The sequence below is a fragment of the Dryas octopetala genome, chromosome 3, assembly GCF_963921425.1.
Source record: "Dryas octopetala chromosome 3, drDryOcto1.1, whole genome shotgun sequence".
Classification (NCBI taxonomy): Eukaryota; Viridiplantae; Streptophyta; class Magnoliopsida; order Rosales; family Rosaceae; genus Dryas; species Dryas octopetala.
In genome coordinates this window covers 26,734,022-26,761,923 of record NC_141368.1, presented here as the reverse complement: position 1 = coordinate 26,761,923, position 27,902 = coordinate 26,734,022, and the positions used below count along the sequence as shown (strand labels likewise).

The 27,902-nt window shown below is 35.5% G+C and overlaps 2 protein-coding genes across 2 annotated transcripts; one reads left to right on the top strand and one right to left on the bottom strand.

The window, feature by feature from the left end:
• The first annotated feature begins 1,639 nt into the window (after window positions 1–1,639).
• MTR4 (RNA helicase, ATP-dependent, SK12/DOB1 protein) lies at window positions 1,640–9,567 on the top strand. The gene is made up of 13 exons (XM_086235708.1): window positions 1,640–2,079; window positions 2,168–2,368; window positions 2,464–3,021; window positions 3,561–3,665; window positions 4,155–4,265; window positions 4,371–4,621; window positions 4,947–5,070; window positions 6,093–6,375; window positions 6,453–6,607; window positions 7,047–7,196; window positions 7,291–7,523; window positions 7,718–7,982; window positions 8,976–9,567. The coding sequence occupies exons 1-13, from the start codon at window positions 1,786–1,788 to the stop codon at window positions 9,252–9,254; spliced, it is 3,009 nt and encodes a 1,002-aa protein (XP_086091834.1). The 5' UTR covers window positions 1,640–1,785; the 3' UTR covers window positions 9,255–9,567.
• Window positions 9,568–23,029: 13,462 nt separating this feature from the next.
• On the bottom strand, window positions 23,030–26,461 carry LOC147292134 (uncharacterized). The gene is made up of 4 exons (XM_086236135.1): window positions 25,960–26,461; window positions 25,198–25,347; window positions 23,917–24,344; window positions 23,030–23,188 (listed from the first exon to the last, which is right to left on the bottom strand). The coding sequence occupies exons 1-4, from the start codon at window positions 26,459–26,461 to the stop codon at window positions 23,030–23,032; spliced, it is 1,239 nt and encodes a 412-aa protein (XP_086092261.1).
• Between the last annotated feature and the right edge of the window lie 1,441 nt (window positions 26,462–27,902).

Genomic DNA, 27,902 nt, shown 5'->3' with positions numbered 1-27,902 from the left:
ATATCAAAAGCTTGGTGTAAAAGTAATTACAGTAAGAAAATGAGTAAAAGTAGAAAATAGAAAAAAATAGGGCCATCAACATTTCTTGGAAACTATTATTACATTGAAGAAAATGGACCCTTGTTTTTCTTTGGTCGAAAAAGAAAATTGAACCCTAACATATCATAATCTTAATACATTTCCTCACTCTTTCACTTTGGGCTAACCTATATTTACTAGGGGTGGGCATAATAACCGACGCACCGAAAAACCGAACCAAACCCACCGTAAAAAAACCGAAAAAAAACCGAGTTGACCGAAAAGTCAACACCGTAAGAGAAAAGCGAACCAAACCATATATGGACGGTTCCGGTTTCGGTTTTATGTCATTTAACTCGAACCAAACCGAGTAATTTTAAAAAAATATAATTATATATTTTTATGCACATTTTATACATTTTTGTTCACATTTTATACATTTTTATACACATTTTATACATTTTTATTTTAAACCCTAAAATATATTTTATATAACCCTATGAGTTTAATATTATATATATAATAATGTTTTAGTATATAATGTTAGTTATATCTTATATAATAAAATTAGTGTATTCTATTTCTATATACTCTATAGTCTATAGTCTATATAATAATGTTTTATGCATATAGAGTTATATATAAACTTAGTATATAACTATATAGTTAGTAACTTAGTATAGTTAGTTATATATAACTATATAGTTAGTAACTTAGTATATAGTTGTATATATACTACAATAGTTATATATAACTATATAAGTAATATATAATTATAGTAGTATACTAGTATATACTATAGTAGTATATAATTATATATATACTATACTCATTACTCTATAGTAGTTATATACTTATATATAATCTTATATATAGTTATAACTTATAACCCAAATTTGCCCAAACCCCAAACGAAATCTCAATCTCCCCAAACCTCAAACGAAGCCCCAAATAAAATAAATTAAAAAAACCAAACAAATAGACCAACAAATAAATTATATAATATATATAGTTACAGATTATAATCTTATATTAGATATAACTTATAAGTTATAACCCCAATTTGCCAAAACTCCAAATGAAACCCCTACTACCCAACCAACAAAATAAGCAGGTTATATTTATTTTAAAACCGTGCATGCACTGAACCAAACCGTTTTTACAATGGTCTAGTTTGGTTTGGTTTTTTTCTAATTTGTTCGGTTTACAATACCGAACCACACCGAGAAAATATTTATGGTGCGGTACATGGTTTTCGGGGTGAAATAAGCCGAACCACACCGTGCCCACCCTTAATATTATTTACTATAAAAGCGTTTTTACTTTCTTAATCTACTATTAATACTTCATTTTTTTTTTTTGGGTTAAAGATGCCAATCTTTCTCAAATTTATTTTTTTAACCCAAAATTTTTCTCGTAGTGGATTTAAAATCTGAAAAAACAAAGTGATTCTATATACACCCGTACAATTTGCTCACTTGACCCCATTAGCACTATTTTTTAATAAATATATAAATTTAATGTTTAAATGTTTAATCAAATAAAAAATCTATAAACTTAATAATTAAATGAAATAAAAACCCTAGGCTGCTCTGATTATTAGGGATTTCGGCGGCAACCCACTAGCTTGGAGGTCATTTCGGTGGTTGTAGAGAAGCTCGGTGAGAAGTTGCAGGAACCCAAAGCTCGGAGGTTTTTGTTCTCCTTATTCCTTTTTCCAGTTTTTCTTAGATAGATAGGGTACTCACCACTCACCACAAAGCTCAAATGAGTTCTCTAAAGAGAAGGTTGGAGGAAGCCCCTGCCTCTGAAGAGTTTGAAGCACTACCTTCACAGAAACAACAAAAGAGGGAGAATGAGAATGGTTTGCAGGGAAGCGACCACCAAGAAGCTGTCGCTTGCGTGCACGACGTGTCGTATCCTGAGGGTTATGTTCATATGCCTCCCCACTCTACTTCTTCTGGAGAAGCAGCTTCCGAGCCTGCAAAGAAATTTCCTTTCCCTCTCGACCCTTTTCAGTTGGAAGCCATAAAGTGCCTGGAAAATGCAGAGTCGGTCATGGTAATGTCAATGAATGAGTTCTGTTTTTGTTTTTGGATTGTGGGTTTTTAAAATTTGATATAAATTGTGAATTTGTGAATGTGGGTAGGTGTCTGCTCATACATCTGCTGGAAAAACTGTTGTGGCATCGTATGCGATTGCTATGTCTTTGCGAAACAAGCAACGTGTGATATACACTTCACCAATCAAAGCACTGAGCAACCAAAAGTATAGAGAGTTTAAGGAGGAGTTCTCAGATGTTGGGTTGATGACTGGGGATGTAACAATCGACCCCAATGCTTCGTGCTTGGTTAGTCTCTTGCTTTTTGGGTTTTTGGGTTTTTGTTATATAGCAAAGCAATATGGCTTTCTGGGTTGCTTGCTGAGTTGCTTTTCAAATTTCAGGTGATGACAACAGAAATCTGGCGAAGCATGCAGTATAAAGGATCAGAGGTAACAAGGGAGGTGGCTTGGATCATCTTTGATGAGGTACATTACATGCGTGATAGGGAGAGAGGTGTTGTATGGGAAGAGAGCATTGTTATGGCCCCGAAGAATGCTCGGTTTGTGTTCCTCTCAGCAACCGTGCCAAATGCCAAGGAATTTGCTGATTGGCTCGCAAAGATTCACCGCCAGCCTTGTCACATTGTCTATACTGATTATAGGCCAACTCCTCTTCAGCATTATATTTTTCCCTCAGGAGGGGATGGTCTATACTTGGTAGTCGATGAGAAAGGAAAATTTCGTGAGGACAGCTTTCAAAAGGGTCTAAATGCACTTGTTCCTGCCACAGACAGTGCTAAGAAGAAGGACAATGGCAAGTGGCAGAAGGGTTTGATCATGGGCAAGGCCGCCGAAGAAAGTGATATATTCAAGATGGTCAAAATGATAATTCAGCGTCAGTATGATCCTGTCATACTTTTCAGCTTTAGCAAAAGGGAGTGTGAGACTCTTGCAATGCAGGTAAGGATCCATTTTTTTTTTGTGAAGTAGACTTCTTTAAAACGATGTCGATTGCTTCCAATCCCCAGCCCAATGTATCTTTTGACTATTATTTGGTTGACTTATGCTCTGCCTCCCACTCTCTTTCTCTTGACTATGGAGAGAGGGAGAGAGGGAGAGAGAGAGAGGGCTTAGTCTTATGCAGAGTGAACCTTTTGAACCCTGTTACCTGCATGCATATTTAGAATGTGTTTGATTGAGAGCTGCTGTATCTTATTTCTTGATTCTAGACTGGGTGGTTTCTGCTTTTAGTTTTTTCATGTTGTTTGTGTAGTACCTTTGTCAAACTTTTGGATACAATAAGTGTAATTTGTATATATGGTTATCCATTCAGAAGTGAGACTACTTAATTAGGAATCCTTGTGAGATTTGTTTGAATTAAATATGGCTGTCATGGATATTGATTTCAACATTTTTCTAAATATTCTTTCATTTATTATCCTTTTGTTGAACACCCATTTTATATTTCCATTGTTTGTTTTTTCTTTTTGGTCTTATAGATGGCAAAAATGGATCTAAATGCTGACAATGAGAAAGCAAATATAGAAACTATCTTCTGGAGTGCTATGGATATGCTTTCGGACGACGACAAGAAGTTACCTCAGGCAAGCTGTCATTCTTTCCTTTCCAAGCTGGCATGTCTGTTCAAGCATGTATTTGTGTTTGGTTTAGATGATGTAGTGTGATACCGTCTCTCAAATATTACTTGATGCAACTTTTTTCTGTGGACATTTTCTTTAGTCTCAAGTTAATCTGTGTGTGTCTTCCACTCACTTTGAATATTTGAGTTACCTAATGACTTTGATAGTTCAGTAAGCATGGTGGAGTTTGGATGGTTTGGGTGAGGCATAGTGGAATTTGAGCACACTTAATGGTTTGGGTTGGGTTCATCTAATTTACTTCAAATACAATAACAAATAATATTATATCAGGTAGTATAACATTCCCCTCTCCATAGATATTCAAACCAAGCTGTATTCAATATATTGTAAATATTGTTTTCTATTGTTATGTGATTTATATGCCTGGAACTGTTAAAGAGTTTTGTTTTATTTCATATTGATATTCATTCCTTAGTATACTGCTCTAAACAGGTTTCACATATGTTACCTCTTTTGAAGCGTGGAATAGGTGTGCATCATTCCGGCTTGCTTCCCATTCTAAAGGAAGTGATTGAGATACTATTTCAGGAAGGTCTGATCAAGGTTGGTTCTAAATTTTATTTCATCTTTTATTGTTTCATGCATAATCTTAAAATTTAATTGGTGACTATAGCTTAGTTGTACAGAGATTGAAATATATTTCTTTAGTGTCTGTTTGCCACAGAAACCTTCAGCATAGGATTGAACATGCCTGCAAAAACTGTTGTGTTTACCAATGTCCGGAAGTTTGATGGCGATAAATTCAGATGGATAACCAGTGGAGAGTATATACAAATGAGCGGCCGTGCTGGTCGCCGGGGTATTGATAAACGTGGGATATGTATACTTATGGTAGACGAGAAGCTGGAACCATCTACTGCTAAACTGATGCTTAAAGGGAGTGCTGATTGTTTGAACAGGTACGTGTGTTGCTTTTAATCTAGCTTATGTATGAGGAACAAAAGAATCTTATAGTATAATGTACAAACACAGTGAACAAGCTGTCCACCAAATAGGTACGTGTGTAAGTTTTTTATTTTTTATTATTTTTATGTATAATTATTGTCTACTTGGGTGTTCCCCCCCCCCCCCCCCCCCCTCCCCCCCCTTCCCCACCAATGTGTTTTGACTGAAATTTTTACTTGAAAGTGTTTCTTAACAGTAAGAAATGTTCCTCTTTTCATTTTATTGGAGTTTATTTATTTAATTTTTTTTTTTTCTGACACCCTCCTCCTTGCTTTCCAGTGCTTTTCATTTGAGTTACAACATGCTTTTGAATCAATTACGCTCTGAAGATGGTAATCCAGAAAATTTGCTTCGTAACTCATTCTATCAGTTTCAAGCTGACCGTGCCATTCCCAATCTTGAGGTTAGTTGGTGCTGTCAGAGGCTAGTAGCTATATTATTCCAGTTGGGCTTCTGCTTATTCGTATCTTGGTTGCAATTCATTTGTATTTCACAGAGTTTCTTGACAATCTAAAGAAATATATTAAAATTATGCAATTAAAGATGCAATCACTTTCTATTGTATCTGATTTGCGCACATTTGTGAATTATTTAGGGGTAAGTATTAATTGGTGGGTTTGATGAGATCGTATGAAATCTCTATAAACTCTGAAGGACCGACATGGTCCACTTTTCGTAATTTCTAAATATGCATGCATTTTGTGGAAGGTAGTTTCACTTTTCTCCTTCCTCCCTCTCTCTCTCTGTGTCTCTTCTCCCCTCCCAACTGCCTCCACCCTTTCTTGAATTCCTTAGATATAGATGTTTGAATTTATGGATTCATAAGTCAGTAACATAGCAGAAACTTGGTAATTTTTGAATTTCTGCGTATTAAGATTGCGTTTTTTTTTTTTTTCATTGTGTGTGTGGACCATTTCCCGTTAGCGGAAGAGTGGTGGTGAACAGGTGTCTTATCTGTAAAAGGGTGCTTGAATCCGTTCCTCATTTGTTTTTGCATTGTCAAGTTACCTGGGAGATTTGGGGTTTTTTTTGGGTCTTGGGTGTTACCAGGTGCCTAAGTTTCCTGTATCCAGCTTGTGAGAAGAGTATTTTATCTGTTAAAAAGAAAAAGGAAGAGAAGATTCACAAACCAAAATCATGTTTTTCCTATCAAGAAACCAGAATCATGTTTGCATGTGTATGGGGGGAGAGAGGGGGAGAGAGAGAGAACCAAAGTCATATTTAATCATGATTTCATCTAGTCTTTTATTCTTCTTTAATTTTTTTTTTCTATTCTAAACCTTAAAGTTCCAAAACTTTCAATCTCTGGCTTGCCAAAGTGGTATGTTAAGAACTAAAGTTTGGTCTTACCTATTGGCTTATAGATAGACCTAAGGAACCCAGAAAAATTAGTTAAACACACCCTTAATTATGTTATTTTTGCAGAAACAAGCAAAGGAGCTTGAGCAAGAGAGGGATTCAATTATAATTGAAGAAGAAGATAGTGTAAAGAATTATTATAATCTGCTACAGCAATACAAGAGTTTGAAGATTGAACTTCGTGATATTGTACTTTCTCCGAAGTACTGCTTACCATTTCTGAAGCCTGGTAGGCTTGTGTCAATCCAATGCACTAGGAGTGATGAAGCTTCCCCTTCTTTTTCCGTTGAGGACCGGGTCACATGGGGAGTGATACTTAACTTTCAACGGGTAAAAACTGGTTCTGAAGGTGAGAACTCCCAATTGCTTGTAGTCTGTATTCTGAATTTATTTTTTAGGTTGCTAAATGATCTGTATGTTGTCCAGACGATGCAAGTAGAAAACCAGAAGATTCAAACTACACAGTGGATGTTCTGACACGATGTGTGGTGAGCACAGATGGAGTTGCAAAGAAAACCATTAAAATTGTCCCTCTGAAAGATCCTGGAGAACCTGTTGTTGTTTCGGTTTCCATATCTCAGGTAAAGTGTGCGATACTTTCTGTTATTTATTAATCCCAATTTGAAACCTCTTTGATCTTAGTTGCATTTCTTTTTTTGGTTTTCTTTGGGGGTTGGTGGAGTGGTCTTTCATGTCTCTTGGCGTTTTTCTTCCATGTTCCTAAAACAGAAAATTATCAACTGAACTTGGAACAGATCTGTTTTAGTTTTATAATTGTAACCAATGTTCCTTAGGTTTCTGACTTTGTTATTCACTGAAATAAGTGGGCTTTATTAATTTTCTGTGCAAATTTCTGCTTCTATTTTGACTTGATTTACTTTTCTTGTGTATGAGTTATTACAGCAAAAGCATTTGTTCAGAGATCACTTTTATACGTGTGCTAGTTAGACTTCCCTTGCATTAGTTTCGTTAATCACTCACCCAATAAACAACTTGCGCGCTGTCTTATATTTTGAACAGTTAAATAGTATGAGCAGACTTTGTATGGTCATACCAAATGATCTTTTGCCATTACAAGCTCGAGAAAACACACTGAAGAGAGTCATTGAAACTCTTTCAAGATTCGATAAAGAAAAGATTCCTCTTCTAGATCCAGAAGAAGACATGAAGGTATGCTACTGCAATTTAATCTTTAATTTCTCATTTATTTTTATTTTAAACGTTTTTCTGTTACTGGTTTTACCTTGAATTTACTGTTCTTCAGATTGAAAGTAGTTCATACAAAAAGGTGGCTCGTAGGATTGAGGCTTTAGAGAACCTGTTTGACAGGCATGAAGTTGCAAGAACTCCACTTATCGAACAAAAGCTTAAGGTTTTTCACATGAAGCAGGAATTGGCTGCCAAGATCAAGTTAATCAAGAAAACAATGCGCGCTTCCACTGCATTGGCTTTTAAAGATGAACTTAAGGCAAGAAAACGGGTTCTTCGAAGGCTAGGGTACTGAATTCTTTATATCATCTTCATTTCACTTTACTTCTTCCGGCCTTCTCTCACTTTCTATTGGTTGTCTGCATATTATTTCATAGACATTTCAAAATTCATATTCTTGTTACACTGGAGACAAGATTTGGAAGGCTTGTGCAATTTTTCAAAATTACAATATTTAAATGATTTGGGTTGTTGAAATGCAGATATATTACGAGTGATGAGGTTGTGGAGTTGAAGGGAAAGGTTGCTTGTGAAATCAGTAGTGCAGATGAGTTGACCCTGACAGAGCTCATGTTTAATGGGGTTTTCAAGGACATGAAGGTAGAAGAGATGGTGTCTCTTCTCTCATGTTTTGTGTGGCAGGAGAAACTTAAAGATGCTACAAAACCAAGGGAAGAACTTGACCTGATCTTTTCACAATTACAAGATACAGCTCGGAGGGTTGCTGATGTTCAGCTTGAGTGCAAGGTAAAGAAGTAACTTCCTTTCTTTTGCAGTTGAATTTATGATTGAAGCTTTCCAACTCTGGATAACAGGATATTATTTGTCACTTAAATGTTTCATACTCAGAAAACATAAGGGTCAAATGAAAGTTGGATGCATGTTGAGTTGTCTAAGATAAAAGGACAAATTGAGAAAGTAGCCAAACTGTTTTTTTTTTTGGGCCTTATTGATTGCAATCTTAAGATATTGCTAATTAATTTACTACACCTAGTCTGGTGATTGCAGGAACCATATGTTTAGAAGATATTTGATACAAGAACTCCCTAAAGTATTTTCATGATGCATTTGAATGATGTCCTTGTAAAATGACATCTTATAACTTGTCCATAAATTAAGGTCAATATCCATAATCCCATTCTGCCATTCTATCAGCCCGAGCCCTACCCAAATTTCTACTTCCCTGCATATTGAGTAGCTACTACCAAAACTGGAACATCCTATCATAGATGCATAGTATCATAAGGAAAGGAGTTTGATGATTATTCGAGTTATAATCTAATAGCTTGTGTTGAACAATCATCCTGCCCTGATCAACTTGATTAGAAAATTAAATAAAGTATGTAGCCACTTTTTTAAAAGTAGCATATTAGTTCTAACTTCATTCAACCCATGTGTATATGCATGTGTCTTTTGCAATACAATTTGTGAGAAATGAGATCCCTTTTTGTGTAGAGTAACATTTAGCCTACCAAGGGATTACAATTCATAGACTAATAATATAAGATGAAATGACTATAGCCTATGCACTAGCATAATAATCTGAGCCTATTGCAAATTACTATTATCTTTGCTCAGTGCACAGTTTATGTATGACCCAACTGGGCTACTTCATAGAACATCTAAAGTGGTGTTTGCCCTGCTTGATTTTTTTTTTTGGTATGGTATTTCAAATAGTTGATTTTTACCTTTCTTTACAGCAATTGATTTTTTTTTTTTTTTGTGTTATATATATTGCAGATCGAAATTGATGTTGAGAGCTTTGTGAGTTCATTTCGGCCTGATATCATGGAGGCTGTGTATGCTTGGGCAAAAGGGTCCAAATTCTACGAGATCATGTCAATTACACCAGTTTTTGAGGGGAGCTTGATCAGGGCAATTAGGAGATTAGAGGAGGTTCTTCAGCAACTTATACAAGCAGCCAAGTCTATTGGTGAAACTGAGCTTGAATCAAAATTTGAGGAGGCTGTTTCGAAAATCAAGAGGGACATTGTCTTTGCAGCTTCCTTGTACTTGTAATTTTCCTGGAAAATGTCTTCATCCTGTCCTTTTTTTTTATTTTTTTTTTGGCCTTTTTAAGCTACTAGGGAATTTTCAAAGATCCCTGTAGGAATGCACTGTCAATTGACCTGTGAGTGGATGCATTTCATGGGTAACATCTACAGAAATTTTGGGTTGAAGATGTACATATTGTTTCCAAAGTAAAATATCATTTTATTTGTGTTTGTGACTTTGTGTTACTCCTACCGGAACTTGAAGGGGGGTTCATTATTGATGTAATTGTAGCACAAAAGCAAGTTAAGTGATACAGAATCCTTGTCAGAGTACTCAAACATTTCTACAATGAGTTTTAGCACGTCCGTATTGTATTATACCAAAAATACAATAACACCTACTTGCACGCATGCATTTTGATGCCAAAAATACTGTTCACCCAGAATGTAGAAAATTGGTGTCTGCATCGATCTTATCCTTTTTTAGCCGCTCAAATTTATGAAGTATTATTAGGATGAGTTTGTACCTGAAAATTCATAGATCACCATGAGATGCCACTCTGCCTTAGATTACACAATTCACGGCAAAACCAGAATCCACGAGAATATTTACAGAAATCAAACAAACTATATGTATTTAGGGCATTTCTTTGCATGACGTCTGTGATTTAATTAAAGATGGGACATAAATTTTATGGTTTTTTTTTTCCACCTTTTGATCATAATCTTAGTTGGGTTTAATATTTTAGGGTATAAATTGTCAATTGAGACCCATTCATTGGTTCAAGATTTTGAGCTCCAATTCCTCCAGAGTTAAAATTTTAATTATATTATCCAACAATGATTCTATACTCTAAAATATAAAATCATATATCCTAAAATGTGAACCTTGTCAAAAATTGAATAAAAGATGGTAAAAATGATAAAAAGAGCCAAGTGCGTTCTTTAGTTAAAGAAAGAATTTTTGTGTATATATACATAGAGAGAGAGAGAGAGAGAGAGAGAGAGAGAGAGAGAGAGAGAGAGAGAGAGAGAGAGAGAGAGAGAGAGAGAGAGAGAGAGAGAGAGAGGTATACATCATTTTAACCATAATGAGGTATACCTTGTGGGACCCACTATCACGCTTCAATTTTGGGTGTAGAGGAATATTTGACTCGTGGCAAACGGTGTACTTCCTAGAAGGCGTACTTCCGTGGTACATTATCTTTACATCAACTAGAAAGCACAGGCCTTTAAAATTACCGTTTTACCCTCAGAGGATTCAGGTAGGAAGAGTCTACAAACATAACGTCTCACAATCACATGAGCTCATCAGAAGATGTGTCTCTAATTCATTTAATTAAAATTAGGCCCAAGTTGATAATTATTATCATATTAATATGCAAATTAATATGTCATCATCAGATACTAAACCAATCAAAGTAACTATAAGCCAGAAGTGTAAGTAATTAACACACTATATAATTACAAGAGATTAATGTCATTTTGCTCCCCAGACTATTACACTTGTATCAGTTTGTTTCCCAGACTTCTAATTTGGAAAATTAAGAATCCTGACTTTTTCAATCTTTCCAATTGAGGTTCTTTCGTCAATTTACACATTTTTCATCCTAAATGTCGGGAATGATCAACCAAAATTTAGTCAGAAATAAATAAGAGAAAAATGATGTATGAGGAAAAAATGGTAAGATCTAAATGGAAGAGACCATTTTGCCTTAAAAAATTTGGATGAAAAATGTGTAAATTATCAGGAGAACCTCAATTGGCAAAATTGAAAAAGTCAGGGTCCTTAATTTTCCAAATTAGAAGTCTAGGGAACAAACTGATACAAATGTAATAATTTGAGGAGCAAAATGATATTAATTCCTAATTACAAAACACCCTTGTAATATCAAAGATCCAAAAAATAATTATCTGCTCTCAAGACTATCTAAGTAGTACTTATCTGTCACACATTAACTACTATTTGACACTGTTTCCAAGTAGAAGCTCTAAGCTTTTAGTTTTTTTCAATCATATATAACCTGCAAAATCTGTTTAGGGGTGATCGAGCTTAACCATGGCTCAGTAATTAAGGATATGGATACCACAGTTATGTGTCACATATTGAAACAAATAAATTATAACATGATATCAAATGATACGGATGCATGAATGTGACTCTAGCTAACTCTTCTCTTACTCCCGTTAACCCACATCACATCACATCAAACTCAAATTCCCCTTTTGTTAGTCATCTCGTCTATCATTTGATCTCTAGCTTTGAAATCCAATATGATAATTTTATCCCCCTTTTATCAAAAGAGTTTCACTCTCCATATGTGCACTTGTAAGCTGACTTGAAGTCTGGTGCCCCGAAGACTAGACTCAACTACACAAAAATATTTCTTTCCTATATTTCCCATCATCGCATAATTTCCATCTCACCATGAATTTTTCTAACTTTTCTCAAGTCACTACAACCATATAACACTATCAAGTATCATTTAAATTGCACAAAAATTTAATATAATAAATTGCCGTAAGGTTTCCCCAAAACTCCCTACCTTGATTCCGACCTAGCTAGCCTACTCAATTATTCTTCCAGGACCTCTAACACCACACCCAAACCTAACCCAAACACACAATTAAGTACCCAACAATAACAAAAAATATAAATTAAAAAATAATTTAAACATTTTGAATAAACTAGATCAGTCTCTCTAATTAAAGTATAAAATATAAAATAAATAGTTGCAGGTCTCAGATCACCTCAAAATCAGGGCCATTAGATCTGTATCGAAAAACAGAGTGAGGAGAATAGCACAAACATAGGCCGCACACGCCCCCACACGCCGGCAGTGCGCATTGGTGTAGTTAATGTTCATCTTCTTTCTCAGACCTCACATGTTTTGGATAGATTTTTCTCTTTGGTCCTGAATTTGAGATACCAAATCTTAATGAATCTTATACGTACTCATTTTAAAGTTTGTAACACCATGTTTACAACCGTAATTTTATTTTTCAAAATGGAGTTCTGTAGCTCAAGATATATATGAGGTAAAAAAAGATGGGTGAAACTGCCTTTTTTTTTTTTTTTTTTCCAGAAAAAACCCACTTTTATTCAAAGTTTCCACTTTGTTTTCTTTCAATTATAACACTCCGAATCTGTTTATGTATAGGACTCAAAATCATTGTATAAGGCTTCATTTTTAATTCTAATCAACTAAATCACAAGGCTGCAGCTCAAAATCAACACAACCAAAATTCTGAAATCTGATGTGGACATCCAACCTTCCACAATCATTTTCAATTCCATTTCTAATCTGTTTCAATCAATTTTTCAACTTGTTTCCAAGCTTTACAACAGCATAAACAAGTTTCTTAAGTTCTGAATCAAACCCAGCAAGAACACATGATTCTATCTTCTTCTTTCTTACATCTCTCTCTCTGTTTTTCCCTTCTCTCTCCATTCTGTTTTGTTTTCCTTCTCTAGCTTTCAGTAACCAACGAAACAGCTCTTCCTCCTCTCTCTTTCATCAGCTGGCAATACATCCACTTCATAGCCCTTCCACCACCAGCTTCCTAGACCTCCACCTCAAGCTTCCTAGACCTCCAATAGCAGCTTCCTAGGCTGCTAGCTAGTAGCTACTCTCCACAAGCTCAAACACTCAGCCACAAGTTTCTCTTGGCCACCCACATACACACTTACGTCTCCTAAGCTACACACGAGCAGCACGAATTGGTTTGCTATGATTCTTGTATAGGTTGGCATCTTATTCACCATGTCCATGTTGGATGTGTGAAACTTGCTTGGAGTACTTCCTGTTGTACTTGTACAACAACTCTAGAGTTAACACTCCTAATACTTTGGATGAGGTTATCAATTTGGTAAATAACTTCCTAAACTAAATAGAGATGAGATAAAATTTCAAGTAGGCAATAATGGTGTTTAGTACCAAAGTCTCCACGGGTGGACTCATACACCTTACATTATATATAGAGTAAATTTATATATACTAGATAGCACCGGCCCCATAGTAATATAATGTTATAAGGGCTTCTCTATAGAAGTTGTAGTGTGGTAGGAATATATAGGCCAACGGTACCCTCAAATGAATACATTTATATTCTCAATGCATCTAAAACATGTGAATTAAATCTCTAATGTGATCTCTATTGAATATTGCACACTTATTGACGCAGCGTAACTCGCAGTTAAGAAATATTAGGGAAAACCAGCGTTAATCCCTAAGAAAGAATCTGGAATCCACCAGAGAAATGAGAGAAATCTCAAGGTTTTTCTGATTGAAAAATAATAAAACTGAAACTTACAAACAGCCAAAAGGTTTCTTAAATACGTTCAGAACCCTAGACGTTCGAAATTCAAAACGAAAATAAAAATGGAAATAAAGTGCAATTTAGGAAATTTATTCTAAAACACTAAATTGCTTATTTGAAGCCCTAAACGAAGGAATTTGTCTCGTCGTTCCCTTCGAATCGGTATATCATGGGCCCATTTCTGACACCGGGCCGGGCTGAAGCTTGTTTCTTTTCTTGGGCTTCTGGCGGTCAAGTTGTTGCATGAACCGTTCTGCCATTTGTTCTACATCACTTATTGGGCCTGCTTAAACAAATAAAATTTTCTCATTTTTCTTTTCTGAAAATTCTAGGTTATTACATAGGGCTCGCTTGTAAATTACACTAATTTCATTTGAGATCGGATTGGGGTACGTGATTCTTATTTTGAAATACTCATTAGGAAGTCTAGTTTTAGTGATCATAAGGTTGGTTTAAAAGCCTTTTCCGAATAGTACTAAATTTTAAAAACTTGCAATAAGGTCAGTCACGTACTACCATTTGAAGACAGTTTGGGGTTCTGTAGATAAAAGAAATGTTTTTTGGCCAAGCTACATATCAATCGGTGGAACAACATTTTGACTTACCTAAACTGAAATAACAAAAAATTTTGATATTTAAAATGAAAAAAAAAAATCTTATTAATTTTTTACCCAAAATCCAGGCACAAACCCTTAATAAAAAGGTAATCACGTTCAAAACCTATTGAATAACACAATTACACAACATAAAACTCACAAATAATATATAAGAAAAGAAAAAAACAAATGAAAGCTTACCAGCTGGGCGAGTATTTTCTAATTGAATCTCAGATTGTGTGCCACTTATTGATTGTACACACAACATTTTTAAGATCTTTGATATGGGTCCCCATGCTTTAGCTGTGTATTAAAAAAATTAAGAACGTGTGAGTAAAAGAGAAAATATATACCCATAAAAAAAGAAAGAGAAAATGTATAACACTTGTGAGTGTGTGCGAGTCATATTTATGAATTTTCTTAATCACTAGATATGTAACAACTGAATGAATGGAAATAAGTAAGAACAACAAGAATATCGAAGAATCCAATCTAGCCTACATATAAAGATTGAAATGCCTACAAATTGTAAGACAAGGCTTTGGTATGCACTGGGAATTGGTGGACTTTTCTTGGAACCTATGTTGAATAACTAAAGGATAGATTGATAAAGGAGTCTTTAACCTCTTTCATGTATGTTATTGCTTTAATTTTCTGCTGACTTTATTATTTTGGTTACACCTTTAAATATGTGATAATTACAACTAAATTAAAAAAGTGTAAAAACATGCAAACAGCCCTCTAACGCCATCTTCCAATAAAGATAGGAGAAGCTTACTCCACTAATATTATCCTATCTGCCCACAAACTAGAACTAACCCAACTCCTATCTGACTAGGAATCTAAATTATTCGAACTAAAAAAAAAAAAAACATTCTAAATCAAAATTAAAAACGAAGTAACATTTATTCCCTCTTAACAAGGGGCATTGTCCTCAAGGCCCATGTTGCAAGCTTCGACCGTAGTCAGGGATGGATCTAGGAATTGAAATTGGGAGGTCCTAGTCAGGTAAAGTTTGGCGCCACGAAGCGGTGGCGAAATTTTTTAGAAACCGGGTTGGTCACCGGCTGAGGCAAGTCTCCAAGACTGGGTTTTGATTGCAAAGGCAAAGCCAAGTTTAATTCGCAGCTCTAATGAGCTTTGTGAAAGGAGGAGAGATCTTTTTTGTCTCAATAGCTGCCTTCTCTGCAAGTGGATCAATCTTGTCTTCAAACTTCTCATAGAAAACAGGCACAATATAGAGCAAAACAAACACTGTTTTCCAAAATGGGGAACTTAATTATGTAATTATTGGCTTGGTATAAAATAATAAAATTGAACACAAACCTATTTTGGTCAATTAATATAGGCTAGCATGTACAACATTGGGGGGCTAATAGGATATTTAATGTAAGAAAAAAAAAAAAAAAAAAAGATAGGGGGTGCTTTAGACCTCCTAGCCCACAACGTGGGTCCGTGCCTGACCATAGTCATCTTGTTCTATGCGCACATCATAGTCGCCTTCCTCCCAACAAGGTGAAATCATAAATAGCTTTTTGCACCAATGCGCGCATTTGAATTGTTCATCGTAATTGAAACATAGCACCTTAATTTTATGTTCTTGCATCTCACTTGTTGTTAGTTGTTTAACTGGAATGGTTGGAAATTAAACTAGTCGTCAAATTGAGAGTATGAGAATTTTAACAAGATTGAGATCGACAAATTGCATGCCTTATATAGACGTGCTAATCTAATTGCGACTATTAAGGAACTTGGTCTAGCAGCTAGAACATCTGCCATGTCATCTTTTAAGCCACTAACAAAACAACTCAAATGTCGGATTTGTGGAAGAGACGTCCATGCTTTGGCAATTAGGAAGTTTCTCAAACTGAGTTTGATACTCTTGTACTGAATTAAAATTAAAAACAACTCAACATCATGCATAACTCTTTACGTTTGACATCACTCAAGCCAAACACGTAAACAACAAATATTAGGTGATGTGGTAGTACGTGTGACCATTTTTTTTCTCTCTCTGTCTCTCTCTGTCTCTGTCTCTCTCTGTCTCTCTCTCAATCTATTTCTCTATTTCTCCTTCATCTAAAGCCTCAAAAATTGCAGTTATACGACCCCAATAAGTGACCGACCCGTTTTGCGCGTCGAACACTAAGAATGCACGTTCTTCACCGCACTATTCTCATTCTCATTTTTCTGATATTAGTTCAAAACCAAATCCCTGCTTATCACAAAAATGCCATTTTTTTCTTTGTTTCCCACCTGGGTTTTTTTACCATGTTTCTTCAACTGAACCTCCTGAACAACATCATCATTACCATATCTATCATGGATTCAAGGGTGGGTCTTTGAAACCCTAATCAATTTCTAAGAAAGAATACATTGTACAGTTAGAAAGAACCTGAAGGTGCAAAACAATATATAGCCATGCAATTGTCAAAGATCTTTACTATATGAGTTGCTGAAAAAGTGTGCATTAGAGAAACCAAAGAGGAAGATTAATTTAAGCGAATTCTGGGAAATTAACAATGAAAAATTAATTGTTAGCAATTAACAATTAACAATTAACACAAAATTGTATTAGTTAAAACTAATTGTCCAACTATCTAATTGATCACAGTATCTCCAAGAATCAAGAAGACAAGAAAAAGAGATAGAGAGAGAGAGAGAGAGAGAGAGAGAGAGAGAGAGAGAGAGAGAGAATCTTGAAGAAGAAACTGTGTTTTCATTAAGAGCAGATCGTATTACAAGAATAAGGAAGCTAAGGACATTTTATACTAAAACAACTGCAATAGCTAAAGCCATCTGGCTAATAAGCTTGCTAACAGAAAAATATCTAACAATTCCTAACAGATGCTCTAACTAAAGCCACATGTCATATACTAATAGGTCTTCAAATAACCAATACTCCAACCACTAAGCTACTGATAGCTAGACAGTCAACACCCCCCCTCAACCTCAGCAAGGGAACCGAGTCTGAGGTTGCAGCAATGATGATGATGCAAGGGACTATGAAGACTCTTGGTGAGCACATATGCTGTGTTGTTTGAAGTAGAGACATACTCCAGTTCCAGGTCTTTACATTGGACCTTCTCTCTAACATAGTGAAAATCTGTGTCAAGGTATTTTATTCTAGAATGAAAAACAGGATTCGAGCCAAGAGCTATAGCTGACAGATTATCACACCTGATGATCGGAGGAAAAGGAAGACTGATATGCAGATCCTTGAGAACATTTCTAAGCCAATAAAGATCAGACACGGTATTAGCCAAGGCTCTGTATTCTGCCTCAGTGGAGCTGCGAGCTACTGTGCCTTGTTTCTTGGACTGCCACGAAACAGGATTTCCTGCTCGATACACAATGTAGCCTGTTGTAGACCTCCTGTCATTAATATCCCCACCCCAGTCAGAGTCACTGTAGGCAGTCAACCCCATGAGTCCCGAGTGATAGTGAAGTCCATGATGCAAAGTACCTTGCACATACCTTAAGATCTTTTTTACTGCATCATAGTGAATCTCAATAGGTTGGGCCATAAATTGACAAACTGTGTTAGTAGCATAGGCTATGTCAGGCCTAGTAAAAGTCATACTGTAGAGCACCTACTAAACTCCTGTATAGAGTTGGATCAGAAAGTAAATCCCCTTCATCTTTGGCCATTTGAAGGTGAGGTTTACAAGGAGAATTGCAAGGCTTGCAGGTAGACATGCCAGCTTTGGTCAAGCTGTGTTGACTGTCTAGCTGTCAGTAGTTTAGTGGTTGGAGTATTGGTTATTTGAAGACCTATTAGTGTATGACATGTGGCTTTAGTTAGAGCATCTGTTAGGAATTGTTAGATATTTTTCTGTTAGCAAGCTTGTTAGCCAGATGGCTTTAGCTGTTGCAGTTGTTTTAGTATAAAAGGTCCTTAGCTTCCTTATTCTTGTAATACGATCTGCTCTTAATAAAAACATAGTTTCTTCTTCAAGATCTCTCTCTCTCTCTCTCTCTCTTTTTTCTTGTCTTCTTGATTCTTGGAGATACGGTGATCATGGTATCAGAGTCAAGTTCGATTCTTGATTCATTCCCTTTAGTACACGGTTTGTATTCTATGAGCTTCTAGTCTGCGATATCGATCACAATGGTGGTTTTTGGAGATTTCACGATGAGTTCCTCTGTTCAGTTCTCAAGACTACCATTGAAGCACAAATCGAAGCAGTGGATGTTGGTATTGTGTTTCTTCTAGTTTCTTTACTGTTGACTGAGAAATTTTTTTTTTCTTTTTGGAGTTTTGGTACTGAGATTAATTCGAGGTCAATTGGATTTGGGTTCTTGAAGTTTTTGCTGCTTTCTTTGAAGATAGTTGTGTGTTTTCTGAAGGGAAGAAAAAAAAAATTCTTAAAGATTGTGATTTCTTGGGTTCTTGAAAGTGTGTATTGTTGAAGATTGTTAAAGATTGTTGAAGATTGTAACCATGTCAATTGCGAGTAAGATTCATGGATTGTTTCCATTTTTGACTTTGAAATTGAATGATTCGAATTATCTGAAGTGGAGTTTTCAAGTAAGAACAGTAGTGGGAAGTCATGGTTTATTTGACTATTTGGATGGGTCTATTGTGTGTCCCCAAATTTTGTCGTCAATGAGCATGGAATGGGTACACTTGAGGTTAGTCAAGCTTACGTTGAGTGGAATCAAACAGATAAGGCATTAACCAGTCTATTAATGGCCTCTGTAACTGAAGATTCTATGGAGTATATTCTGGATTGTGCTTCTGCTCATGAAGCATGGATGAGTGTCAAAGAAAGGTATAGTACTGATTCCAGAGCAACAATCATGCAGCTCAAGACTGATTTTCAAACTCTCCAAAAAGGAGTAGACACTGTTGAAAGATTTCTAATGAAAATTAAGCATGCTCGAGCCCAATTAGCTGTTGTGGGAGTCCATGTTACTGATGAAGATGTCTATGTTGTAGCCTTGAATGGCTTGCCTGATGAATTTGATCCTTTGAAGGTAGTCTTAAGAGGACATCAAGGTCCAATGTCAATGAAAGAATTTCAATTTCAGTTGCTTGCTGCTGAACAAGATATCAATAAAAAGTTATCTCTTGCTTTGGTTTCAACTCAGACAATGTCTACTATGGTTGCAAAGCTTCCCACTTTACATGGCAATACTAGCAATGGCAATTTCACTAGTTCAGGATTCAATGGTATTGCAGATTTTACTAGTTCTAATGAGTCTGTCAATTACAATGGTACTGGTGACTCAGGTAACTCATCTGCAGTGGGTTTTCATAATGGTGGTGGTTATAATAATGGTTCTGGAGGTCGAGGTTATCCCAATGGTGGTAAATGGAACAGTAATTTTCATGGTAATGGTAATAATGGATATTGGAACAATGGGGGCAGGAATGGTGGTCGAAATTGGAATGGGGGAAGGTTTCATACTGGCAATGGACGAGGCTGGTCTTATGGTGGTAATGGAGGCAGATATAATAATAATTGGGGTAACAGTTGGAACAATGGAGGGTCTTGGAATGGTAACAAGCAAGTTCCTGAATGTCAAATCTGCTCTAAAAGGGGGCATACTGCTGCTAACTGCTATGACAGAGATAGAATCTCTCAGAATCATACTTCTTCAGTGGTGGAGTGTCAAATCTGTGGGAAAAAGGGACATGTGGCTTTGGATTGTTACAACAAGTCTAATTATGCCTATCAAGGGTCTGCACCACCTCAGTCACTGAATGCGCTTACTGCTCAAGCAAATGTAGGTTTTGCTTCTGAGGATGTATGAATTGCAGATACCGGAGCCACTCATCACATGATTGCTGACCTTAATGGTAATAATGGATATTGGAACAATGGGGGCAGGAATGGTGGTCGAAATTGGAATGGGGGAAGGTTTCATACTGGCAATGGACGAGGCTGGTCTTATGGTGGTAATGGAGGCAGATATAATAATAATTGGGGTAACAGTTGGAACAATGGAGGGTCTTGGAATGGTAACAAGCAAGTTCCTGAATGTCAAATCTGCTCTAAAAGGAGGCATACTGCTGCTAACTGCTATGACAGAGATAGAATCTCTCAGAATCATACTTCTTCAGTGGTGGAGTGTCAAATCTGTGGGAAAAAGGGACATGTGGCTTTGGAATGTTACAACAAGTCTAATTATGCCTATCAAGGGTCTGCACCACCTCAGTCACTGAATGCGCTTACTGCTCAAGCAAATGTAGGTTTTGCTTCTGAGGATGTATGGATTGCAGATACTGGAGCCACTCATCACATGACTGCTGACCTTAATAATCTCACAGTTGCCGAACCATATGATCCTAGTGAGAAGATCACGGTTGGAAGTGGTGAAGGTTTGGGAATCAAGCATGTTGATTCAACCTTTTTATCACCTTCCCTTGCATTAAGCTACTGACAGCTAGACAGTCAACACTAATTACTATGTTTTTCCTCGATCTCTTAATTATTAGTGGGAATATTTCTTGTCTATAGAGTCTTGAACCGCAACTTAATTACTCCCACAAACTCAAGACTGATTCTACTAAACCAAACAGCCATTGCAGCTCAGTAGCTAGACTATCCAAGCTAAAACACAGTCGTATGACTAATCATGTGTTTGCATCCAGCATGCTACTTGTTAGAGCAATAAGATGGATTTGCAGAGAAGTTTATAAATGGATTTAAAGAATATTTTCCTATACAAGACTTGAAGGAGGATGTTAAGAACATGCATATATATATATGTGTGTGTGTTGTGTGTGTGTGTGTGTACGGTCCGATTCAAGTGCAGACGTTTGCACTGTGTGAACGCCGCATCTAATCGTTGGATCAGATTAGCCGACCGTGATCCAACGGTCAGATGCGGCGTTCGCACGGTGCGAACGGTCTGCACCTGATCGGCTCCGTATATATATTGGATAATTAATAGATACACAAGCTTTCCAAAAACGTCTTGCAAATATTAATGGTACTCTTTCTTCTTCTTTTTTTCCCAAAAAAAAAAGAAGACAAAAAAAAAAAAAAACCCAAATAATGCTACATAAAATTAATCTTATATAAAATAAAAGAAGATAAAGAAGTTGTATATATGTGTAGACAGGGTACCTGGGGAGCTGGATTCAAGATCAGTGGAAGACATCAGTGTAATGAAAACGGGGGGACAGATATTTTTCTCTTCTGGGCAAACAAGAAGACAGAAATATGAATATTGCATGTAGAAGGAAACAATCCATCCGTGACATAGATATAATCGGTCAATCTGTAAGTTGTTACTCCTAGGTCAATTAAATATTGTTTAATATAAGTTTTTGTTTTATTTTGTATGATTTAATCTCTAGTTTTTATTTTATGGTGCTTTAAATAGAAGTTCAAAATAAAAAGAAAGATAAGCCATAATCCAGCCAGCCCAAAACTTAAGTAGAAAACCAATCTATTCTACCGAGCGCTTGACAATTCTACAGAGAGTTCGACAATTCTTATCTAGCGCTCGATAATTCTATTACTCTTGTATCAATTTGCTCCCAAGATTTCTAATTTGAAAAATTAATTAAGGTATTTAACTTTTACAATTTTGTCAATTTAGGTAATTCTGCCAATTTACTTGGTAAATTGATACAAATGATGAGCACATGACTACCATTTTTCCTTCAATAAGGACTCTTCGTGATGGGGATTTCATGCACTTTGTGTAAACGAAACTTTGGATGGAAAGCAAGCAAACTCATAAAATTACCTCAATTGGCAAAGTTAAAAAATCAAGTACCTTAATTTTTGAAATTAGAAGTATGGGGAACAAACTGATACAAGTGCAATAGTTACAATTTAATTTTGCAGTTCCAGTTGAAGAAATTATCATATTTGATGTAGCTAGCTACAATTTCAGTTTGCAGTTTTAGTTGTAAAAATTATCATATTTGATCTACCTGTTTGAATTTAAAGTCTCATAATTCTTAGTTTTTCATTACTATAACAGTTTTAGAAAGACTTGCTCTTATCTTTTTATATTTGCTGTGATGAGTTTGTTTTTTTCTGGCGCCCCTATCTTAGGTCTTCTAAAAAGTTACCTACAAGTTAAGTTTTGGATTAGGGTGATTTTGGTTAAATTTTTAAATTGTCAGTACTTTAAAATTAACAGACTCTTAAAAGCACGTAATGCTAAATTTTCTCTTGGATATTCTCAATTGCATTTTTCTTGACAAGTTCCATTAATTGGAATTGTCCAATCTTGAGGCTATCGATCTCCCTCTCTCAAAAAGAATTATCCACTCGTTGGAATAAGTCAACAGCCAATCAATCTTTTAGTTTATCTATATTCTAAATTGGCATATAATCTTTAGACTTGCGCATTGGTTTATCCGTTTTGCAAATTAAATTCATAATTCTACGTACGAAGATTTTCCGTTCCAACAAATTTGTTCTTTTCCGAAAAATATAGGACAGTCCAACCTTTTATATGGCTAGCTTTAGCACCAAACAAATACAATACAATTTGTCCGTCTTAATTCAATACAGTACAAAATCCTAAGACCTCGTTTGATGCACATAATTGGATTAGATGACAAATAGCTAAATTCATGTGTATTTAAGAAAGAACATAAAAAGTGTTTTCAAACTTGAAGGAAGAAGATAGATTATTTATAAGGAGAAACTTATCCCTACTAGTGCCACCATTTTTTGGAGGGATTGGAAGGGATAAGTTTCCCCTTATGATTAGTCCATTTTCTTCTCATCTTCTCTTTTGAATACACATGAATTTAACCATTATCCTATTCAATCCAATCATATGCATCAAACGAGACCAACAACATCATAGTTCGTATAGTACAATACAATTGAAATAACACAATACAACACAATAGACCATGAGTCCAAACTAGAAGAGTGCGATGAGTCCAATTATAAGCTAAACTTTACAACTGTTTGAAACAAGCATGCATCACGATACTTTTCATCCATGATTCTCCATTTTCTGATAAACCTTTATGTTCTTCAATAAATATATCTTTAGGTGTTTTACCTTCTGCGTTTTTCATCTCTAGGTAAAATGGTGGAACAGCCTTTGTCACCGCCTGCACATCGATAATATGAGGCATTATGTTTTGATTGGAAAACATTGAAAATAACCACATATTTAAAATTGTAATATCAATATCAAAGATACAACTTCCATAAAGAAATCCATTAAATAAGGTAATCTTATTTAAGGGATAATTTGTGGGTCCATTTCGCATTATAGTTTAATGATTCGAGTTATCTAGGCTTTCACTCAAGAATCAATCTTATAAAAAAACTAGTCAAATTAAAAATCATTAAGATATCTAATTTTTATCAAATAAATAAGTGAAATACAATGTTTCCTATTAATACAATGATTACCAATTAATCAAATAGTTAAAACAATTTCTGATTTGTCTAATTTTTATATGGTGATTAGTAAATAGAGACCTAAAAATTAGATGATTCATATTATTAAACTACGAGGCAAAGTAGACCACACGAATGATCCCCCAAACAACCTTATACAAGGGATCCCCTAATAGAGAGAGAGAGAGAGAGAGAGAGAGAGAGAGAGAGAGAGAGAGAGAGAGAGAGAGAGAGAGTACTAGTAGTAGTAGTAGTAGTAGTAGCTATAGGGACTTGCATGTAGCTCCAATGGTAGAGCATTTTATCCCACACTTTCGACAAGAGTTCAAGTCTTAATTACCTAGCTTCCATCTCTTAGATACAAAAAAATAAAAAATAAAAAATAAATAAACAAATAAACTAAAATAGAAACAATAAGGGAAAGGATGCTTACCTTGAACCATAATAAGTCTTGTTGCGTTTGAAGGGCAGGTGCTGACAAGGTATTCAATTGATGTGGTGGAGCTAACTTTGCCGCTAAGTGCAGTATGTTATCCTCCTTATTATCTTTGTAGGAGAGTATGATATCCTTGTATAAACCGAACTTATGTACCAAATTGAAGATTCTTGCGTGATGGTATATAACTGCAATGTGAAACACACTCCGATTGCAGTCATCTGTTTCCCATATCAAACCAGGGTAAGAGCCAATAAGCTCAGCCACAAACTCAAAATTTCCTAATTTTGCTGCGATAAATAGTGCATTTGAAGGCCTTCTTAGAATGTCGGTCACCGTTTTGTCACTTTTCCATAAAATTTCCTTCAAAAGGCATTTTAATAATTGAAGTCCTGGAGTTCTCGTTTTGTTTCCCTTATTTATCCCTTCAACAAGTCAAACAATTAAGTTAGTTTTTGAGTTTGAGTTCCAACATATATTCAACAACCTAGCTAGCTATGTCATCTATGGAATTTTTTTTTTTTTGTTTTATTAACTTGCTAAGGTCAAATGTTTAACGTACGAGTCTTAATACCTCTAATTTATGCTTAATTATGAAGAAATTTCAACTTTCAGACATATAAGTACAGAGGATTGACGTGATTAACCATGTTTGAAAAACATTTGTCTAGTCATAATAAATATAAATTCATGCAATGCAACTCTCTCATTGACGAGACTGCCAATTTAGGCCACTAGCTAGACTGTAAATGACTTGAAACCAACATGAAATTGACAACTTGACACAATCTGGTAAATGACATGATCTGATAACACAAATCATAAACATGTAGGACTAATATCAAACACACATAACCCAATTGACATTTCAAACTCAGTTCAACTTGCATCATATGAAAATAATGACTTCACTTTTCTTGATTTGATATTGTATGAATTTTTACACAATTATATGATTATACTTTATGTTTCGTTCGCAACTAGGTTATTTATATTTTTATTTAATGTGTATAAGTTTAAAATTAAGAAAACTTTATTGTTAGGTTTCTAATTCACATGTAATGTAAATCAACCTAACCATGGCACAATTAGTACGTATACGAGTTATGTTACTATTGGTAATGTACCATGAGATGGGATAGCTGGCTAGTATATGACCTGGACACCAAATGCTTATGCCATGAACACAATACAACTTGACTAGATTGCCACCTCTACTGATCAAGTAATATATGGAAAGATTAAATGAAGCTTAAGGTGCAATGAGGAGAGAATTACAAGAGTAAATATTGAAGCTTTTCCATATTCCTGAACTTTTGATGGCAAATGCTGAAGGCTTCCCAGCCAACAAATGCAATGCTGTCTCACTATTCGTATCACGAGCCACTGCAAGCTCTGGGTAGTCGTGAAGCATTTTGAAGGCTAATACTGTATAGTAAAAACCAACAAAGATAGTTAATTTGAGATCAACTAAGTACTTTTGTACAAATCCTGCACATATATGTGACTTATTAATGGTAAAGGGATGAGCATTTGAGCGAGTTATAAACTCAAATGTCTAAGGTCTTAATTACATGCATAAAAACATTCGAGTTTAACTTGTACTTATAATGGTTTTCGAATGATTGTGTTAAAGTTTCTGAGCCTAACTTATCCTAAAAATCAGTTTTTTAGAGGAAGATACCCATGCAACTGTATGTATCATGCTCCCACTCGGCAGTTCCCATCCAAATGGGTTAACTATCGATCGGGCCCAAATGCCTAGGAATACACTAAGCTCTGATACATATTAAAGCCCCATGAACCTAACTCGATCATCCTTAAAATCTGGCTTTAAGGGAAGAATTGCCCAAAGCTTATACACTGTACACCCCATCTGTATCATGTATGCACATAGTTTTTACCTTACGGTCTTCTACCCAATGCGGAGTAAGTTGTAAATATTTTTACCCAAAATCAATTTCATCCTCTTCTTTTATGAAAAAGGATCCAATGGACTGAGAAAAGTAAAACATGTTAAATAACATGCATGCTAATTACCATATAATTCATTGGTGATGGAAGTGAAAAATATGCCAGCTCGTTCCCCTTGGTCGACATCTTTGATAAGTTTAGGGTATAGATACAACGCCATCTCACCACGTCCAAATAAAACGGCAAAATAAAGCGGTGTCCTTCCTTGACCACCTCGAATATCTAGCAGCCTTGGATTCATTTGTAGCATAATATTAGCCACTGGTACAGTTCCAGCTGCAACAGCGCAACTAAAGGCTGTATTCCCATTTTGATCTTGCAATACCAAGTCGTCTTTGTTTAACAATTTCAGCAACTTCTCCACAAAGTGAACATGTGTTGCTCCTGCAGCGACATGAAGAACAGTCTGCCCTCCTCTTATGATATGCAAACGTAAAATAGTCTTATCTTTATCTATGATTTGTTTAGCCGCTTTCCAGTCACCTCTTATTGCAGCGTGGAATAGGTTCACAGAGTCTTCGAAGAACTTGTTGTTGTATCTTGATTCCGATGTAAAGATTTGAAACATGCATGAATATATAATGTCAAAATGTCACACAAGCTATATATGGTCCAACATTTGTCTGCATGCGCCAGATAAAAGAAATTAACAACTCTGGAAAACAATTAATGAAAGTTCGGTAGTACTGGTGGACGCTGGGAGGCTGGGTGGCAGTGTCACTGCAGTGGGGACGACAATATATGGTCGGAAAGTTGGGTGGAACGGTGGAGGTGGTCCAGTAGTGGTGAGGTGAGACTGCATGTTCTACTGAGAATGTGGTTGTTTGGATGTAGGGTTAGTAAGAGAACATGTTTTTGGTTAATGAGTTAAAGGGTTTAGAAAATAACACTTGTCAACATTTTATTTGACCACCTAGGACAAGAGGGTCCTCAAAAAGCCTAAACAAGGAAATTAGTATAAAGGTACATATCATTTCTGCAGAATTTTGTCTAAAATTAAAGTGTTTTTCTTTATCCAAAATCACGAATATTTTTTTATCCAAACAGTCTAGGCCTTATTAATTGAGTAAAAAGTGGGCGGGAGAGAACTTACGAATATGTCTAGGAAGGGACGCTGTTATTCTAGGAGCTGACACCCTGGGCGAAGGGGGTAAGCTAACATCTATATCACTGATCTCGGGTGCATCCTCTGGTTGAGACTTGAAATGTTGTTCTGCCATTTCTGCGGATAACATACATACCATTAAAGAAACAAGTTAGTTTTTGTAAGAATTCTAACTTATGTCGACTTAATTACCATTCAATATAGATTTCTAAACTCTCAAATTGTTAATTTCAGTTTCTTAGATCAGAATATTCAAGCACTAGCTTGATGCAGACCAAAAAATGTCAATACATTTGTAAGAATCAAAGCATATATGTAAAACATGTCAGTTTCTTAAATTTTCATCCAAGGGCTGCTTATATATATACATATATATATATATATACAGTCTAACTTGTAATTTCTTCACTCTTTCAAATGTGGCAATTGATTAATGAAAATTTGTGTGACACACACACACACACACATATATATAAGTTCAAGTACCGAGATGTCTAATTGTCTAGAGTTCATGCGGTTGTTGGCATTGCAGGTTATAAGAGAACATCAATGTTAACAAGCAATTATTGCATTGTCAATATTCCGCTATATATTATGTTGTGAGCCTAAATAGGTGGCTAGCGTTCGATTGTTTTTGTTACATGCATTAGAGGGAATCAAACTCTGAATCTATTCTAATCTTAATCTTTATCGATCTCACTCATTCTCACTACTTGAGCTAACTTCAAAGACTTGATTAGCGCTCTATTATTTTACTAACCAATTAACTTTAGAATTTATATATATATATTATAATTTTTTAGTACAAACAAATAACTTAGAAATTAAACTTGTACCAAATAAAAAAGAATAAGTTAGAAAACCAAGTTGTTCATCCATAATATATTATGCTGACAAGAAAAAT

Excerpts from the sequence above, each read along its gene's own strand:
- LOC147292134 (XM_086236135.1), bottom strand. The coding sequence starts at position 26,461 with ATGTTTCAAATCTTTACATCGGAATCAAGATACAACAACAAGTTCTTC. Across the intron at positions 25,348-25,959 it reads CATCACCAATGAATTATATG|TATTAGCCTTCAAAATGCTT; the intron begins GTAATTAGCATG and ends TTTACTATACAG. Across the intron at positions 23,189-23,916 it reads AAGACTTATTATGGTTCAAG|GCGGTGACAAAGGCTGTTCC; the intron begins GTAAGCATCCTT and ends ATCGATGTGCAG.
- MTR4 (XM_086235708.1), top strand. The coding sequence starts at position 1,786 with ATGAGTTCTCTAAAGAGAAGGTTGGAGGAAGCCCCTGCCTCTGAAGAG. Across the intron at positions 5,071-6,092 it reads GTGCCATTCCCAATCTTGAG|AAACAAGCAAAGGAGCTTGA; the intron begins GTTAGTTGGTGC and ends TTATTTTTGCAG. Across the intron at positions 7,197-7,290 it reads ATCCAGAAGAAGACATGAAG|ATTGAAAGTAGTTCATACAA; the intron begins GTATGCTACTGC and ends ACTGTTCTTCAG.